At 42.1% G+C, this 16,808-nt stretch overlaps 1 protein-coding gene across 1 annotated transcript in view; it reads right to left on the bottom strand.

Moving 5' to 3' along the window:
- NETO2 (neuropilin and tolloid like 2) overlaps window positions 1-16,808 on the bottom strand; it is a 52,035-nt gene that overhangs the window by 20,280 nt on the left and 14,947 nt on the right. Inside the window, exons 2-6 of the mRNA XM_044987623.1 lie at window positions 12,159-12,215; window positions 10,093-10,233; window positions 6,314-6,562; window positions 3,343-3,387; window positions 3,126-3,253 (exon numbers count right to left, since the gene is read on the bottom strand). Coding sequence (XP_044843558.1) covers window positions 3,126-3,253; window positions 3,343-3,387; window positions 6,314-6,562; window positions 10,093-10,233; window positions 12,159-12,215 — 620 coding nt within the window. The remainder of the gene's footprint in view (window positions 1-3,125; window positions 3,254-3,342; window positions 3,388-6,313; window positions 6,563-10,092; window positions 10,234-12,158; window positions 12,216-16,808) is intronic.

Below are 16,808 nucleotides of genomic sequence, written 5' to 3'. Positions count from 1 at the left end.
CAGTGTTCTCCCCAGGCAAGATGCTAGTACTATGCCCCTTCCGCACCATGTTTGAAAGCCAGTCTGTCCCATATTATTTTTCCCCTTCATCTGACAAAATACTTCCTCTAGTAGTTTATATCTGAAACTTTTTCACTATAACCTGCTTCAGTCTGTGCTCCGTATTGCAAATTGTAAAGTACCATTTAGGTGAGAGAGTGTCTCTCCTCACTGTCTCCCATTATTACAGCAGCGGTAGCTTTTGTTGACTTCATATCCCCCTGAAGTCCGAGAGAGCTGCAGGTGCTCAGCATTTAGCCTGAAATATATAACTCTCATAACTAGCGCTTAATTGGAATTTTATGCCTGCTGTGGAACTATGATGGAAGGAATAAAACATTAATACGCAATCTAGCACTCATATTGCACCCTTGCTCTATGTTGTGTACACAAATCAAGGGCACAATTTTTCCTAAAAGTTTCTGCTCAGTAAAAGATGCATCTGGTTTCTTTGCCTACTGAAAAGAATTTAGGATTTTTGCTGCCCACAGAGACAGTAACAGTATCAGAGGCTTCCTCATTAGAATATTGATTAATATATCATAGAACTTTTCTGAATCCCTGAAGGTTATCTTCAGAATTTCAATGATGCATAGGCTTTTTAAGTCTTCAATAACTGTCAATTTTTAGATTTATTTTTATTACAAAAAAATCAAATTTGGGAAATTTAAAACTTTTTTCCTCTCTCATAAAAGGACAAAACACCCGAGGCTGCTCCATACAATCATTCAATGTCATAATCCTGTCAAAACCAGAACTCAGGAGGATCAAACTTTAGCATGGCAGTTTAAAAGTAAGTGTAAACCTCAAATCATTTAGGAAGATAATCTAATCTCAAGAGCCACTCAACTACAGAAACTCGCTTTAAGCAACATACAATAATATTTATTAAAATAATTTAGGCATGGAGTACTCCAAATAGAGAAAACAGAGAAAAATGATTTCTGCAAAATCATTTCTGGAAGGACAATTTCTATAACTCACTCTAGGATAGAGCTCTTGGAAGTTATGAGTCACTTCCTCAAAACATGCAATAAAGTTATTTTATTCCCTATTATTCTTATGGTTTAGGTAGTTATTTTTGGTACTATTTGGGAAGCTGGAGAACCAGAGCTGTTGGAAAGTTTTCTGTCTAAACTGATTTTTCAACTAAATTAAAGAAAGTGACTGCTTTCTGTGGAAAACAGAGTTTTTGCTAAAGGTTTCAGCCAAAAAAAGTTTGTTGAAATACCAAGTCAATTTGGGGGGGGGGGGGGAGAAGGAGGGAGGAAGGACACTACCCATTTTCTAATCAGCTCTACTGAAGAATATTTACTTCCTTTCCCTACTTTTTTTTCTTGCATCATGCTTTTTTTAATCCTATCATACGTAGACATGCAGCATAAACAGCCATTACTTACCCTATAGGAACTGTAATTCTTCAAGAGTAGTCGTCAGTGTGAATCCCACTCTAGGTGTGCTTGAGATGGGATTCTTTAAAAGTAAGGATGGAGGGAGAGTCATAGGATCGACACTGCAGTGCCTACATTATCTCAAAGAACTATAGTTACTATAGGGCAAGTAACGGTTCTTTCTTCTTAGAAGATGAGAGAGCTTGGACCCCACTGTAGGTGACTAGTAAGCAGTATCCCCATTCCTCTCAGGATGGAGTTCCTGTTGCATCCACTGAACAGTAAACTGTGTACTACTCTCCTGAACTTGGCATCTGACCTAGCAGCTAAATCCCAGCTCTAACTTGTCACAAAGGTCAGTGGTTTACTCCACATCACTGCTTTGCAGATTCCTCCTGCTTCAGAAATGTATGAGCCTTGATGTTCAGTGGGTGAGGTACACCAACTGTGTAACAGTGAGATTCAAAATAATTAATTCAATGCAAGTCATTTTGATGAGATTACCTTGGCTATAGCCAAAAAAATAGGACAACAGTCTGACTGCTTCATTACATTGACAGGACTAAACCAAAGTCCTGGATACATCTAGTGTGTGGAGTGTGGGTTTGGGAAGAGAGGTAGGCTGGCTGATTTGGTTTGAATGAATTAGTAGCACTATTTCTCTCTGAAATACTGCTGCGGGTGTCTAGCCATAAGTGCCTGAAGCTCACTTATTCTGCTGGCTGAAGCAATAGCCACAAGGAAGGAAGACAGTTTTCTGAGTGAGGTGATGCAAGGAGCATTCTGTAGGCTCAAAATGACCCTCGTGGACTGATCTAGCAGCTGTAGCTTGAGCCAAGTGTACCTGCATTTATAAGCCCTGGAAGAAAAGGTGGATCACCTCTATGCAAGAGAGACATCGACCTTGACTGAGATCAGTCAGTCGTAGGATCCAGGGTTTGAAGTCCACCATGGTGCAACGCACTTTGCCCCACGGCACAGGAGGATTAGCATTTTTATTTATATAAATCTCCTTCCATGTTTTGGGAGTGTGAAGGTAAGATTTCTCCTCTAGAGAACTGCAGCTTGGACATTCACTGGGTTTTGTCTTGCTGCCATGTTGACTTCGAGAGCTGGGGGAGGGTCACAGCCACTCCACCCTTTATGCCTTCTTTATGGGAGGGCAAGGAGGCACCGGGGATGTGTCCAACCCTGACTGCCAAGGCTATTGAAAGAATCCAGTCTTGTGTGCATTAGGCACAAGTACATCTACACTGACACATACTCCAGGAAGAATCTCAGAAACAGTTACCTGGTCAATGCATAAGATGGTAAAACTTCAGTGACACACTCATATGTAGTAATCTATATTTTGCTCACATATCAGACAACAGACATTACCCAAGACTACCCTTTGTCTGCAGCTAACTGTACTCATTAAACTTGAGGCCAAGTTGCAGGCCATTTAAACATGTGGCCCATAAAAGTATTCAAGTGCCTACACATTATAAATTTCAGGTCAGGGAAAAATAGCATCACCAAGGACCTGCAGTTAGATACTTGTTTCTAAAATAAATGTATCTTAATTTCTTCAACTGCCAATAGCTAATTAATTTAAATACAAGTGAGACATTTTGTAAATAATTACTAATGACCATTCCCTATTACTAATGGGCAAGAAGCCCATTAAATATTGAATGATACAAATGGACTTGCCTTAGCATTTGGAGTAGCCTTAATTGTCCATATGCAGTCAATTGCTTGTCCAGGTTTTGTTTTCTCTTCTTGTTCTACTTGACTGGAACGTACTATTCCATCAGCGCCTGAAAGCTCAAATTGGCAGTCTAGAAAGAACATATAACTCGCTGTCAAATGCAAGATGAGATTGATTAAAAATTTCATATACAAATAAATTAGTATTGTAATACTAGACCTGGGATGGGATTTAAAATACCTCCTAGGTAAGTGAAGTCTGGATCTGCAACAGAAGAAACCACAAATCATTGGGGCTGGCAGTTGAGTCACTTCAAGGTTTAACACAATCTAGAGACAATCTGTTTCCTAACACACCACAAAATACAAAGTGCTAGAACAGATACTGAATCAATGGGAGAGAGGTGATCCTCTTGTTACCGGATGCTTGATTCCATGATAACTGACTGTACCTCACTAAGATGGTTGAATATAGCCCACTCCCATTGAGCTATATAGTCTGGCACACATGTTCACTGTACGGAAACCTCTGCAAGTCAGAGTTTCAACCTCCTTTCTGAGTTTAAGTTGAGTACTTAGTGTCACTTAAGTGTTCTGTGAGGCTTAATTTCTTTTTCTGATTTTTGTTTATTGTCACCGGTACTTGAAATATTTCAACATCTTGTGAAAATGTAAAAGAATGAGAACAAAAATATAATGGTTCTTTCACAGTCATTACAGTCCACCACAAAATTAAATATATGTGTGGCAGATTTAGAATACAAGCCCAAGCCTTGCTAGCACTAAACTAACGTGGTTTTGAGAATGACATATTGGTTAAATTGCTTTGGAACATAGCTTGGCGCACACATCCATACAACCCCTGCGGGAACATTTTAGCACATCCCACACGGTTCCCAAAAGGTTAGTGACCCATGCAAAATCGGAACAGCATGAGAAACTAAATCCATAGCAGAGTGAAAACAGTTCTGTTAAAACACTTGTACTAATGTAGAATATTTTCCTACGATTCTGCAAATGAAGGGCATGTCTGGGAAAGAGGGAACATAAAGCAGTTATACCCGTGTATACAACATCTGTAACAATAGCTGACATTTATATATTGCTTTTGGTCCCAAAGGATCCTAAAGTGCTTATAACTATATATGTACAGTATCTAAAATACAGCCACCTGGAGCAGAGCATTCTGCACAAGGACATTGGATCAAGTCTTCTCACCAAAAGTGCCATAGGAACTTTAATAGCCACACAGAGCAGACATAACCTTAGTTAGTTTTTAAAAATGTTAGTTTTTACAAATATTCCTCCCCAACCCTATAACCTGCTCAGTGTTCAATCTGTCTCAGCAGAACAAAGAGCTGAGTCAATATTCTTAGGATTTGAAACCATGGTTCCAGAGAATCTAGGTATTTCAAAAGCTGATGCTTAGCCCATTAGGCCATTTCCTCCAGCTTTGCATGCTTGAGATTATACCCTCGTTGATACATTTAGAACCAGATTCTGTTTGCCTCTAGTCAGGGGCACACAGCTCAGGATCAAAGAGGGTGTAGGGAAGATGCATTGGCACAGGGAGACGGCAGAATCCATATTTTTGAGCTCCTTGAGTGCAAGCTGCACTAATCCTATCACTTTACATAAGGGAAGGGAAAGGGACTATGGCCCACTGCACACAGATTAAGCTACTGGTCTGAGGCCTGCAGAGGGAATATATGCTACACATTTAAGGAGGCAACAAGTAGGAACATGCTTCTAGCACCTTCAGAGACAGTCTGTCTGCTTCACTATAGCTGCTGAGGCAGCTCTTCCATGCTATATCCTCCCTGCTATTCCTGCCCCATGTAAATGTTGGCTTAGAAGCCACAACATGGCCCTAGCTTTTGACTAGTACGATGCATACTGGAGAAAGCAACACAGTTTAAATGCAAGCTTTGCTATCCTCTTTTAAGCCATCCTAAATTTCTTTATTGTGTTCAGTTTCTTAAACTATGTGAGGCTGTTCTCAAGACTGGGTTAGCTTAGTGCTAGTATGGAAAGTGATTGTGTGGTAAATAAAACTCTTACCATTCTTAGAGTTGTTAGTATGGGCTCTATACAAGCTGTGAATCAGCAATTATGGTCTGTTGTTTCCACGTTCTTACCATGATTTACAATTGCTTGTGTAGACAGGGCTACAGACTAATGCCTTCCTCAGGCATGTTGCCCTCTTTGGAAAAAAAATACATATTTACACTATTATACAGCTATGTTCTTCTTCACAGATTAAGGCAGCTCTGGAAAGTACCACAAATGGACCGACTTAGGCATCCTTATAAATGCAGATTTTTGACCAAATATTAAGAACTCGAGTCAATATGAAAGTGTGTCAGTCCTTATTATGAAGCTCTGAAATAATCAATAGTGATTTGATGGATGCCAATTTTAATGTTTAATGAGTTACCACATATTTTCAGTAACCAGTTTTCAAACATTAGTAGTTCAGTCAATTTAGGATCTCTTTAAAAAAGAAGACATGAGACAGGTGTAGTCCACACCACAGACTAAAGGACTAAATCTGTCAGGTGCTGTGCAACCACTATGCTGAGCACCCTCCACCCCCAGACTGGCTATGCTGAGGATTCTTCACGCATTTCTTCAGTGCTATTCTAGCACCAGTGCTACAAAGGTTGGAATGGTAGTGTAGACTGGCTGCTAATGTTTTTGACATTATGTCACACTAACAGAGAATATGTTGGGGAAATTGCCAGCGGCTAGTTTACACTAACATTCCTACTACAGTACCCATATCACTGTGCCAGTTGTAGAACAACTGTGGGAGAATTCCCTAAAATCTTCAGCATTGACCTCTTTATTCTGAAAATTAGGGCCTGTAATTTTCCACCAGCTTAGCTTCCCCAGCTTTATCAATAGAGGAAGCTGTAGGGTTGACAGTGCTCAGATGTTTTTAGCCACCATGTTATCTAACCCTGCTCACAGCTATACCAATCATGAAATACAGCTCCAAAATTGCCAGTATAGACACAGCTACTGAGTTCATGGGAATAGAGGGAACTGTGCCTCTCACAGGACTGAGCCGTAACTGTTTGCAAAATATTTAAAAATCTTGAATTTGTACCTTTATATTAGTTTGAAACTCTGTATGAGCAAAACAACAGCTAGACAACGTAAGAAGTTATTTAATAAGGCATCTTTACCTGGTATAAATGAATATTTTGCTTGAAATCCCTCTCCTTCTAGCTCCTCATCCGAAGTAAACTTTATCCACATAAATCTCCCTGTTGATCTAATTAGTGCAGGACTTTTCAGGCCACAGTAACGATCGATGAGAGGGGAAAAACCAAAAGGCCCATCTCGAACTTCAAGGTGATCAAATCGACATTCAAATGAGGGTTCTATGTAATAAGGTTCATCAAAGGTCAACTCAATTCTTTGGCGTGGAGCAGCTACAACACAATAAAAGTTTCAACACAGTATAAATTAATAGATGTGTAAAACACTGACACTAGGCAGTGAAATAATGAAGCAACAAAACCCGAAAAGTGTAAAAATCAGAGGCATGTGACACTTCTCAAAAGAAGTCTAGTAAGCTTACTGCAGTAACTCTGACACCCTGTATAATTAGAATGCCTTCTGCATAATCAGGTAACCTTTGCATTTTTCAGTAGGCTGTAAGATTTTTATTAATTTATTTTAATACAAACATCACAAAGACCTCTACCCCCAAAAAAAGCTTAAAATTACCACCTCTAACAAAATGTTTTTGCATATGTAACAGCCTTAGTATTAAACTACAAAAATCAAGTAAGTCAGTACTTTACAACTAATTGGGAGATAACACAGACAAGGCAGGGAGGGAAAGGGGAAAAAGATGCGGGGGAGAGGGGAGGGGAAAAGGAGGTCTTGACTTATGGCTGAGTTCTTGGTGTTCAATAGTCAAATGTTTCTAAAAATGAAGCCCAGATTTCTTCAAATTCACTGTTTTTCAAACTCTTCAACTCCATGAGTAGAAGGTAACTCTCAACAGGCTTTTTATAACTGGGAGTTTAAATAGCACCTACAATAGACCCCAGGACGCACGCACACATTCATTATTCAAACATGGGTGTCTGACGTTTGACACCCAGGAACTTGATCTAAACCCCACTGAAGTCAATGGGAGTCTCTGACTACAGTGGACTTTCAATCAGGCCCTTCATCAGGCATGAAGTGCAAATACCCAATGTTCTTTTTTGTGGCACCCACCTACTCTGTGTATAGTTTGAAAATTCTTTGTTCTAGCAACAACGCTGTATGGAATTGGGTGACCATTTATAAAATTATTGATGCCAATATTACAAAGTTCCAATGAATCTTAAAAAAAATATGCCATGTAAGGTATCAGTGGAAAAGTTATTATTTGCTAAATATGATAATCTTGTTTATATGTATCATCTTTGTGTCACGAGTTATAACTTAATATGTGATATATTTGAATCTCAAACTTGTGCTGTGTTTCTGGGTGACACCCCCAGTCAGACTGGAATCAGCAGTATCCAGCCTGCTTCATGGCTCATTGAGGGCAATCAACTGTGCAATAAGCCTATTGAAAGAAGCCAGGGGCCATGGGTGCCCACTCTGTGAGTGCTCTGGGGCTGGAGCACCCACAGGGAAAAAAAATTGGTGGGTGCTCTACACTGACTGGCAGCCAAGCTCCCCACCTTGCCCCAACTCACCTCTGCCTCCTCCCCTGAGTGCGCTGCATCCCCACTTCTCCTCCCAGTGCTTGCTGCTGCAAAACAGCTGTTTTGCAGCATAACAAGCTGTGGGAGGGAGGAGGAGCAGCAGGAATGCAGCACACTCAGGGGAGGAGGTGGGGCTGGGGTGGGGATTTGGGGAAGAAGTCCAATAGGGGCAGGGCAGGGGGGCAGAGTTCAGGGCTCCTACCGGTGCCAGAAGTTGGCACCTATGCCAGGGGCTACCCCATGAGTCAGCAGGACATGCAAGAACATGCCTGTGGACAGGGGACTCCAAGTTCTTTTCCATACCCATGTGCTGTGAGCTTGTGTTTGGGACAAAGGACATACAAGCCACATGGCAAAGAATATAAAAATGAAGATGATGCAGCTGCCTTTTTGACTTCAGTCCTGCTTCTCACCTCTGGAGTAACTTCTCTACAAACTGGAACTTTGAATAAAGGACTGAATGACCCATCCAAGCTTTGGACGTGTTCCAGAGGGACTTCACAAGCCAGCCAACTCACCAATCCTGCTAAAAACCTTACATATGGACTCTGAAATCATATGCATGTATCCGATTGCTTTCATCATGATTTAACAACTCTCCTCTTTCCTTTCTTTTATAATAAACCTTTAGTTTTAGATAATAAAGGACTGGCTAGCAGTGTGGTATTTTGGGTAAGATCTAAACTAGTAGTGACCTGGCAATGTGGCTGGCCCTTTGGAGATCTGAAGAACATTCTGTATAGTGAGTAGAGTTTTAAATAACTTTTCACTTTATTGGACCTATTTGCTGGTTGGGAGCCAGAGACTGAGATGCATTAAAGGGGGCTGTGTGATTTTTTTTTTTTTTTAAAAGCTTCTTGATAACCAGCATGATGGATGAGGAGCACAGTGTGTGAATCTAACTACAATGTTAACCACCAATTTTGGGAGAATCTGCTCTCCTTTTTGAAGCCTGCACTGGGCATTTTCATTGTGAGCTACTTTGGGTACCTCAAGTCACACCAGGTATATACTGTACCAAATTAATCTTTCGGACTTTGACTTGTGACTAGAGAAGCGTGGAGCTGCTCTAACATCTACTAGCTCGCAGTGATACCTAAGGGACTATATACCATCTGGAAATTGCTGGAGGGCATTGTACTTGCCCATGCCTCCTCCACATCCTTGCACGGGGGGGCTGTAGGGAGAGAGGCAGAGGAACCAGCTCTCTGCCTGTTAGGAACTCCCTCATGCCAGGGAAATTTCCAGGTAGGAGTCTGTGGCAGTCTCAGCACATTCCACGTGGCCTGCGCAGGGCAAAGGGATCAGAGCATGGCAGAATATCTGCCTCAAAGTATATTCAGTCATAAATAAGACACAAAGGACCATAAATGCAGACAAGAGAAAACCCAAACACTATATAGCAAGCATACACAGATAAGACACCACTGAAACTGAAAACTCACCACAGGGTATTGTAAAGGAGACTTGCAGTGACACCTGAATACTTAGTTTCATCACTAGAGGCTTGAGGACAATCCCACTGAAGTCAGTGTGGGGGCGAGTGGGGGGCCTTTTTATGGTTTTATATGAATCCCTATGAGAGGAATCTGTTCAGTGTAGCTCAAATCCTGCAGTCCTTACTCAGCAAGCTCTCACTGCAGTAAATTTTTTGAGTTAATGGGATTCCCCCTCCCCCATCTCAGACAACCTTAACAGTGAGCTCAGCCACACTGAAGCACCCTACATTTGCAAATCAACAGGCTACATGACAGTGAGATGCGTGTCTACCTGCTGATACAGGTGAGCATGAGGTCAGCTCTGAGGTTCTGTGTGACATGGAGTTGGACAAAGATGGGGATAGATACTATCTTTTTGAAGTGGTCGAGATGGCAGAGTGTCCCTTTTGGAGTGCATTAGTACCGTAGATGATGTGACAGTGGTGAGGAAAGATGAAAACTTCTTTAAACTCATTATTTCTATGCTTTCAAGGATTTGGGTGGGACCTGATACATCCCTAACTGTCACAAAATAAGGGTTTTTTTGTGTCAATTCATAAATGTTTAAGTATTCCAGGAACTTGTAGTTACTGTTCTGCAGCCCAAATGTGTCCCCTCCTTATTCAGCCTAACATCTGCAGAAGCGAATCAATATATTACCAATATTGCCCACGTGACTTTACTTAATATATACAGAATAGCAGAACAGTTCCACTTCCTACACTGTCAACAGTAAGAATACAATACACCAAAGGAGAAAGAGGATGTTAGTACCTTCTAAAATGTAGATACACTCCTGGTTTGGTGGGTACAAATTAGGATAGTTTGGTGAAGCAAAATGGCCTCCATTGCTTGTCCGAACCCAGTTGTCACACTGGGTAGATGGTATGTGGTTCACTCCAATATTCTGCCCACCTTTAAAAAGAAAAGTCACACTTCCGTATACTACAACGAGAGAATTTAACAACAAAAATCATCCCCTTGGAACAGTATATCTTAGGGCGTGGCACTGTCAGAGGGAAGAGACAGCTGGTGCTACCTGCAGACCCTCATATCAGACTAGCCAGCTGTCCCTATTTAGCAAAGGGATTTTATTTCTGTAAAAAGCATATGACAGATTAGCAGCATGACATATCCCACCCACTATTTTGGAAATTCAAATCTGCCTAGTTACTACTGAGGAGTGGTGGGGAACCTGTGATGCGAGTTAGAATGTTCTTTTCAAGTCAGTCACTGTGGCATGCAATAGTGCTATACTCCTTTACAATGCACTGAACTGCTACAGAAAAAAAACCCACTCAACATTACCACTCAGTTTTCTTCCCCATTCATATGCAAGTCTGACCCACTGAAGTTCAAGGGCAAGGCTTAGCAGGACTGGACACTTGATTTCTCTGTTCACATTCCTGCTGCTGGCCTGATTCAGGAATGCACTCAAGCACATACTCTTGAATTAAAGACTTTCATCTATAGCATGTGGTTCATTACAATAGTTACAATGTTTAAAATAGTTATTGCTAAACATGGCAGTGTTAATAATAAACAAGAAATATTGCACTAGTTTGAGAGGCCCTAGTCTGGAACTGGGATCTGTATAGACACAGAGAAAACTATGATTCCTGCCCTGAGGTTAATTGGTTTGATAAATTAAGATACCATACCAGATCACTCCCTGGAGCTATGCATACAGAGGGGGCCCTCCAGGCAGATTTCCCTGCCACCACTCTACCATCTTAACACTATGCATATCCCTTGGCGGAGTTTAAGATCTGCAGGCTTTGAAAGGGTAGGGCAGGACAGGACAACTGGGTTTCTGCTAGATTCTCCCTCTCTCATAAGGGAAGCAACCATAATGAACATATGCAACTTTCCCTTATACACTGGAGAACTGGGCTTTTGAGAGGGATTCCATGGTGAAAGGACTTTCTAGCAGCCTCTAGTGCAGGGGTAGGCAACCTATGGCACGCGTGCCAAAGGCAGCACGCAAGCTGATTTTCAGTGGCACTCACACTACCCGGGTCCTGGCCACCGGTCTGGGGGAGTGAAACTCTGCATTTTAATTTAATTTTAAATGAAGCTTCTTAAACATTTTAAAAACCTTATTTACATACAACAGTTTAGTTATATATTATAGACTTAGAGAAAGACCTAAAAATGTTAAAATGTATTACTGGCACACAAAACCTTAAATTAGAGTGACTAAATGAAGACTCGGCACAGCACTTCTGAAAGGTTGCCGAGCCCTGCTCTAGTGGGTCCCTCCAAAATACACAAGAATCTTGGGAGAATTCTGGAGCCTGAGGGTTGGGACCCTTAGTCTCTTCTGCAGAAGAAGTCAAAAGAAATTCTGCAAGTGTCAAATCAAGGAATTCTCTCTCTCCTATGCAGGTTATTCCAATCTAAGGGAGAAACTGGCTTGTAAAGCCATTTGCCTCATCCCCATCCCCAAATGGGGACTGTCTCCTAACATTCTGAGGGAAATGCAGACCTATTAAAAAATTGGAAAGGCTTGCTGATATACACAGAAAATGGAAGGCTCTCTACTGTTTTGTTCTACCTATAAAGGACTGAACTGATCTGGATATGAAAAAGATAGTTAGTTATTTGCAGTTAACTATTTTTTATTTGCAATAAGAATTGTATTCATTTGGCAAAATGAAATGCAGTAAAGAAAAATATATATAAAAACAGAAGTAAAATCTTACAAAGTACTATTAGTGCAAGTGAAATATCCTAACAAGAAAGCATTTCTGATTTCCCGTATCTACCCAGCTTACTTTATTTAAAAATTACAAGAAAACCTTAAATTTCTTTTAAAGAAAATCTTGTTAATACTGTACCTTGTGTCTTCTGTGCCACAGCAATCCCTTCCACTACAAGTATTGTTATTAACAACACTGGTGAGAAACAGAACAGGTAAGACATCAATAATGGAAACAGAACCCAGAGGTCTTTTTCTGCAGCCCTTATTCAGGCAACACCCAAATGAATCCAAATCACCAGTCAAAATACACATACCGGTATATTAAAAGCAAATCAGTTATTTTAATTCCTAGGAAAAACTTACTGCTTGTGAAAACTGCTGGATTTACAGTCCTGAAGATAGAGGACTTTAATCTACTTTTTGACCCAAAGAAGCTACTCAACATTCAGGGCCCTAGGTATGTTCCAGATAGAAGTAGAAATTGAAACATCTGGTATTTTATTTGACAAAATCTTATTTACAGGGAATGTAAAAAAATCCTGCTCCTCCAAATGCAGGAGAAATCAAGAACAAAAGAAGCAGTTTCTTAGTTCACAAACCCCAAGCCTCTGTTGCCAACATCAGACCCAAAGTGCTGTCTAGCTTTCCCAGGATCACTGGGCTGCTTGACCTTCTTGCCTCTCTGTTGTGGTCTGTTCTCAGTTTGTGTGTTTTCTAAAACCCTCCCCTTCCACACCCCGGCTATTCACAATGCCCCATGCATATGGGCGAGTTTCTGGGCAGACTCTAAGGGCATGTCTACATTGCAAAGAAAAACCTGTAGCACCAGCTCTCAGAGCCCAGCATAATTGACCTGGGCTTTGCTGTTTTTAGTCCCACAGCCATGTAGAAGTTCCCACTCAGGTTGGCGCCTGGGCTCAGACACCCCTCACCCTCAGTGAATTTCAGAGCCCAGGCTTCAGCCTGAGTGGGAATGTCTACATTGCTATTTTTAGCCCTGCAGCTCATGAGCCCAAGTCAATTGACCCTGGCTCCAAGATTCAGTGCCCCAGTTTTTCTTTGGCACGTACACATAGCCTAACAGGCATTTTTTCAGGTGTGGCCCCCTACCTGTCTTAAATTATCTTAAATTAAGTGCTCATTTGCTCATTCGCAGTTTGAAGACGGTTGTACCCAGCTCATAACAATAGTAACAGTAGTTTAGGCTTCTCCATGTGGCTTTGCCAATGCATCTCATTACGAAGCTAGAGAACCACCTTTAGGAGCGAAAGGGTAGCTTAGTTTCTATGTTCATTCAAACCTCACTTCTTGCTGAGACTTCCAATACGGGTATCAGTTGTGGTGGCAGACTGACGAGTCCTTTAGGAATTGGACAAAGCCTATCAAATTCTATGTGCTGCCAAATCATACATCCTGATTGCGTTACAGAATTGTACTTTTACAAGGAATTATTGTAACTCGCAGCAGTGCCTCTGATACACATAAACCTGTTTAATATGCCCACATACATGTCTCTCTCTAGTCACTGCAGTACTACTGCATTGCTGGTACTAATAGCACAGGTCCTTGAACAGGTCTTTATGGGAGCAGCAATCACCTCTGGAGAAGTGCTCTACCAACTTCTTTTTGAAAATGGGAACAGTATATATGTTTTAATGTACAAGAGATACTTAACTCCTTGTGTCAGCGCTGTGCTCACCAGGAGTGCTTGTGTCAATGAACAGTGCAGTGCATGGATATGTATCTAAGCATGCAATTCAGCACCATTCGCCACACTATCCTTTGGGAAGTTTTGGCAATGCCTGGTGGTGCAGAAACGAGTCACACGGGTGACCGGGAGCAAGAGGTCAGTTTCCCAGCATGCAACTTTCACCATCCCAAAATATCATCTATATCCCATGATCTTTTCCCCTTTTTTAAAAATCCCAAACACCTGTGACACCATTCTTGCTGTCCGCCATCTATGATGGAAGTGTAGAGCCTGCACAACTCTGCATTAATGTCACAAGCATTGCAAGCACAAGATGCCTGATCCTGTAGTATTTGCAGAGCTGCAAGAACAGAATTGGGGGGAAACATACAATTTCATAGAAGAGAAATGGCTGTGGAACATAGGGAGAACCAATTCAAAGTTGTTGGTGTTTCCAGAGCAACAGCAGGTGGTAGAGTGCTGCTTCTGGGCCCAAGAAGCAAGCATTGACTGGTGGGATTGCATCATAATACAGGCTTTGGACAATGAGCAGTGGCTGCAGAACTTTCTGATGTGTAAAGCCGCACTTCTGGATGCATGTGCCAAGCTCACTCCAGCCCTCCTGCGTAAGGACACCAGAATGAAAGCGGTACCGACAGTGGAGAAGCGACTGAAAATCCCACTGTTGAAACTCGCAACACCAGACTGCTACCTGTCAGTGGGAAATCGTTTTGGAGTTGGAAAATCCACATGGGGGTCAGTGTCATGCAAGTGTGCAGGGCCAGAATTTGTCTCCTGATGCTGAGAATCTCAATCCTATGTAACGTGCAGGACAGTGTGGATGGGTTTGCAGCAGTGGAGTTCCTGAATTGCAATAGGGCAATAGATGGCACTCATATCCTTATTTTGGCACCACACCACCTTGCCACAGAGTGCCATCAACAGGAAGGGCTACTTTTCTATGGTTATGGAAGTGTTGGTGGATCACCAGGGATCACCAGCATCAATATTGGTCGGTATGGGATGGTGCATGATGTTCACATGTTTAAGAGCACAGGACTGTTCAGAAAGCTACCAAGCAGGGACTCGCTTTCCCAACCAATGGATTACCATTGGCAATGTTGAAATGTTAATAGCAAACCTGGGGGAGCCAGCCTACCCCTTGGTGCCCTGGCTCACAAAGCAGTACACCAGCCACCCTGACAGCACCAAGTACAGATTTAACTACTGGCTCAGCAAGTGCAGAACAACAGTTGCAAGCATTTCTTCAGTCCACTGAAAGTGCATTCGTTGTTTACGATTGAATCTCAGTGAAAAAAACATCCCAATGGTTCTAGCTGCCTGCTGTGTCTTGCATAATATCTGTGAAGCAAAGGGGAAAAGTGCCACCTGGGTGGAGGTGGAGTGGCTGTCTGCTGAGTTTGAGCAGCCAGATACAAGGGCTACTAGCAGAGCTATATTTGGTTGGGGAGGCTTTGAAAGAGCCCTTTAACAGTAAGTTACAATAATTCATTGTGGTGTATTGTGCTCTACCTGTCCCTGCGGTTTGATGACTTGTTAGGAATAGTGTGATTCGTGGTGCGTATCTATGAATATAGCAGTATCAAGGCACCTATTAATTTTTATGGTGTACATTTATGATTGTATTTGTTACTGATCGTACGAGTTGTGTCACACTCTACAATAATTAGTCTGAGGGTGCTTTCAGTACTGCTAGGCATTCTGCAGCGTATGTTGGGAATGAATAAAGATTAAATTATTTTCCAAACAATAGAATTTTATTGAGTAACAAAAACACTGCAAAAATATTCTGTGCAAGTTAAAAGCAAATACATTAAAAATCTTAAATGTATGGAACAGAGCTAAAGAAGGTGAAGGAACATTCATGTCCATTTTAGATATGCACACACAGATCTGTGAGAGCCATGGTTGTGGTATGTGAAGTCAGTATAGTCACAACAAAAAGTAAAAGTTAAGATTTAGAACTTCATTCCCGTGGTCCCTAAAGTTTTAAATAAGACATGCTTCTTGACACTTCTACGACAGTAGGGCAACGGTACTGAACATTATCGCCTGTGGAAAATGGTGCCAGAGATTTTAGCTGATATCTTACTCGAGGGTGACAAAGGCACAGAGAGCACAGCTGCTACTGGCTTCCAGAAGGCACTTGGGTCCATACATTGCTAGCCTGTTTACTCCAATGTTGCCCGCCAAACTTATCACCAAATGGCATGGGAAAGCATCCCACTGCAGAGAGAGAATAAGGTAGCCATCCTTAGAAGCCTACGGGAAAGGATTGCAGAGTACCTCCATGAAAGTTTCATCGAGATCTCTCAGGAGGATTCAAGAGACGTCCCTGTGTACATAAACAGCTCTGCATGGCTCTCCCCTCTAACTGTACAGGGGATTGAGAAGCAGATAAAAACCCTCTTCTAGTGTGAGTAAATTAATGAAAAGTCAATAGCTGTGTCCTGTTAAATTGGGGGTGCCATCAGCATCATTGTAACGGGAAATACGTTTACATACTTACCTGCATCAGGCTGACCCATGGCTCAGCTGCTGGGACTGACTGGACTTCGGTGGAGTCTCAAACAGCTCCTGGCTTGCAGCATACTTGGACCCCCATTTCATGCCCCCCCATCTTTGTGCTCACTGTTCACAGCAGGGGCCTGTGACTCAGGCTCCTCAGCGGTATCCACACGCTGAACATGGCATGCAGAGCTTTGTAAAAAGTGGCAAATCAGCAGCTTGGCACCATACCTACTTGTTGTCCCTGGCCTTCTGATATGCCTGCCACAGTTCCTTCACTTCCATGCGTTGCATCCTTCCCCTGTATCCCCTATGCGATTTGCTCATAGATGTCCACATTTCTGTGGCTGGCCCGTAGCCATGCCGCACGGCCTCTTCTCCTCACAGGCCCAGGAGATCTAATATTACTCCAGACCAGAGCACGTCTGGAGCATGTAGCTGGCATGGTCAGTTAGAAGCCCTCCACTGTTGTGCAGAACTGCCTAAGATGTGCTTTCCAAGCTTGGCAATCCAGAAAAGGCATTTCAAAAATCCACAGGGTTTTAAAAGGGGGAGTGAAGGGCTTCC

Source organism: Mauremys mutica, chromosome 14 (genome assembly GCF_020497125.1).
Source record: "Mauremys mutica isolate MM-2020 ecotype Southern chromosome 14, ASM2049712v1, whole genome shotgun sequence".
NCBI classification, from domain to species: Eukaryota; Metazoa; Chordata; order Testudines; family Geoemydidae; genus Mauremys; species Mauremys mutica.
The sequence above is the reverse complement of the archived record's forward strand: the minus strand, read 5'-3'. Positions and strand labels throughout refer to the sequence as shown.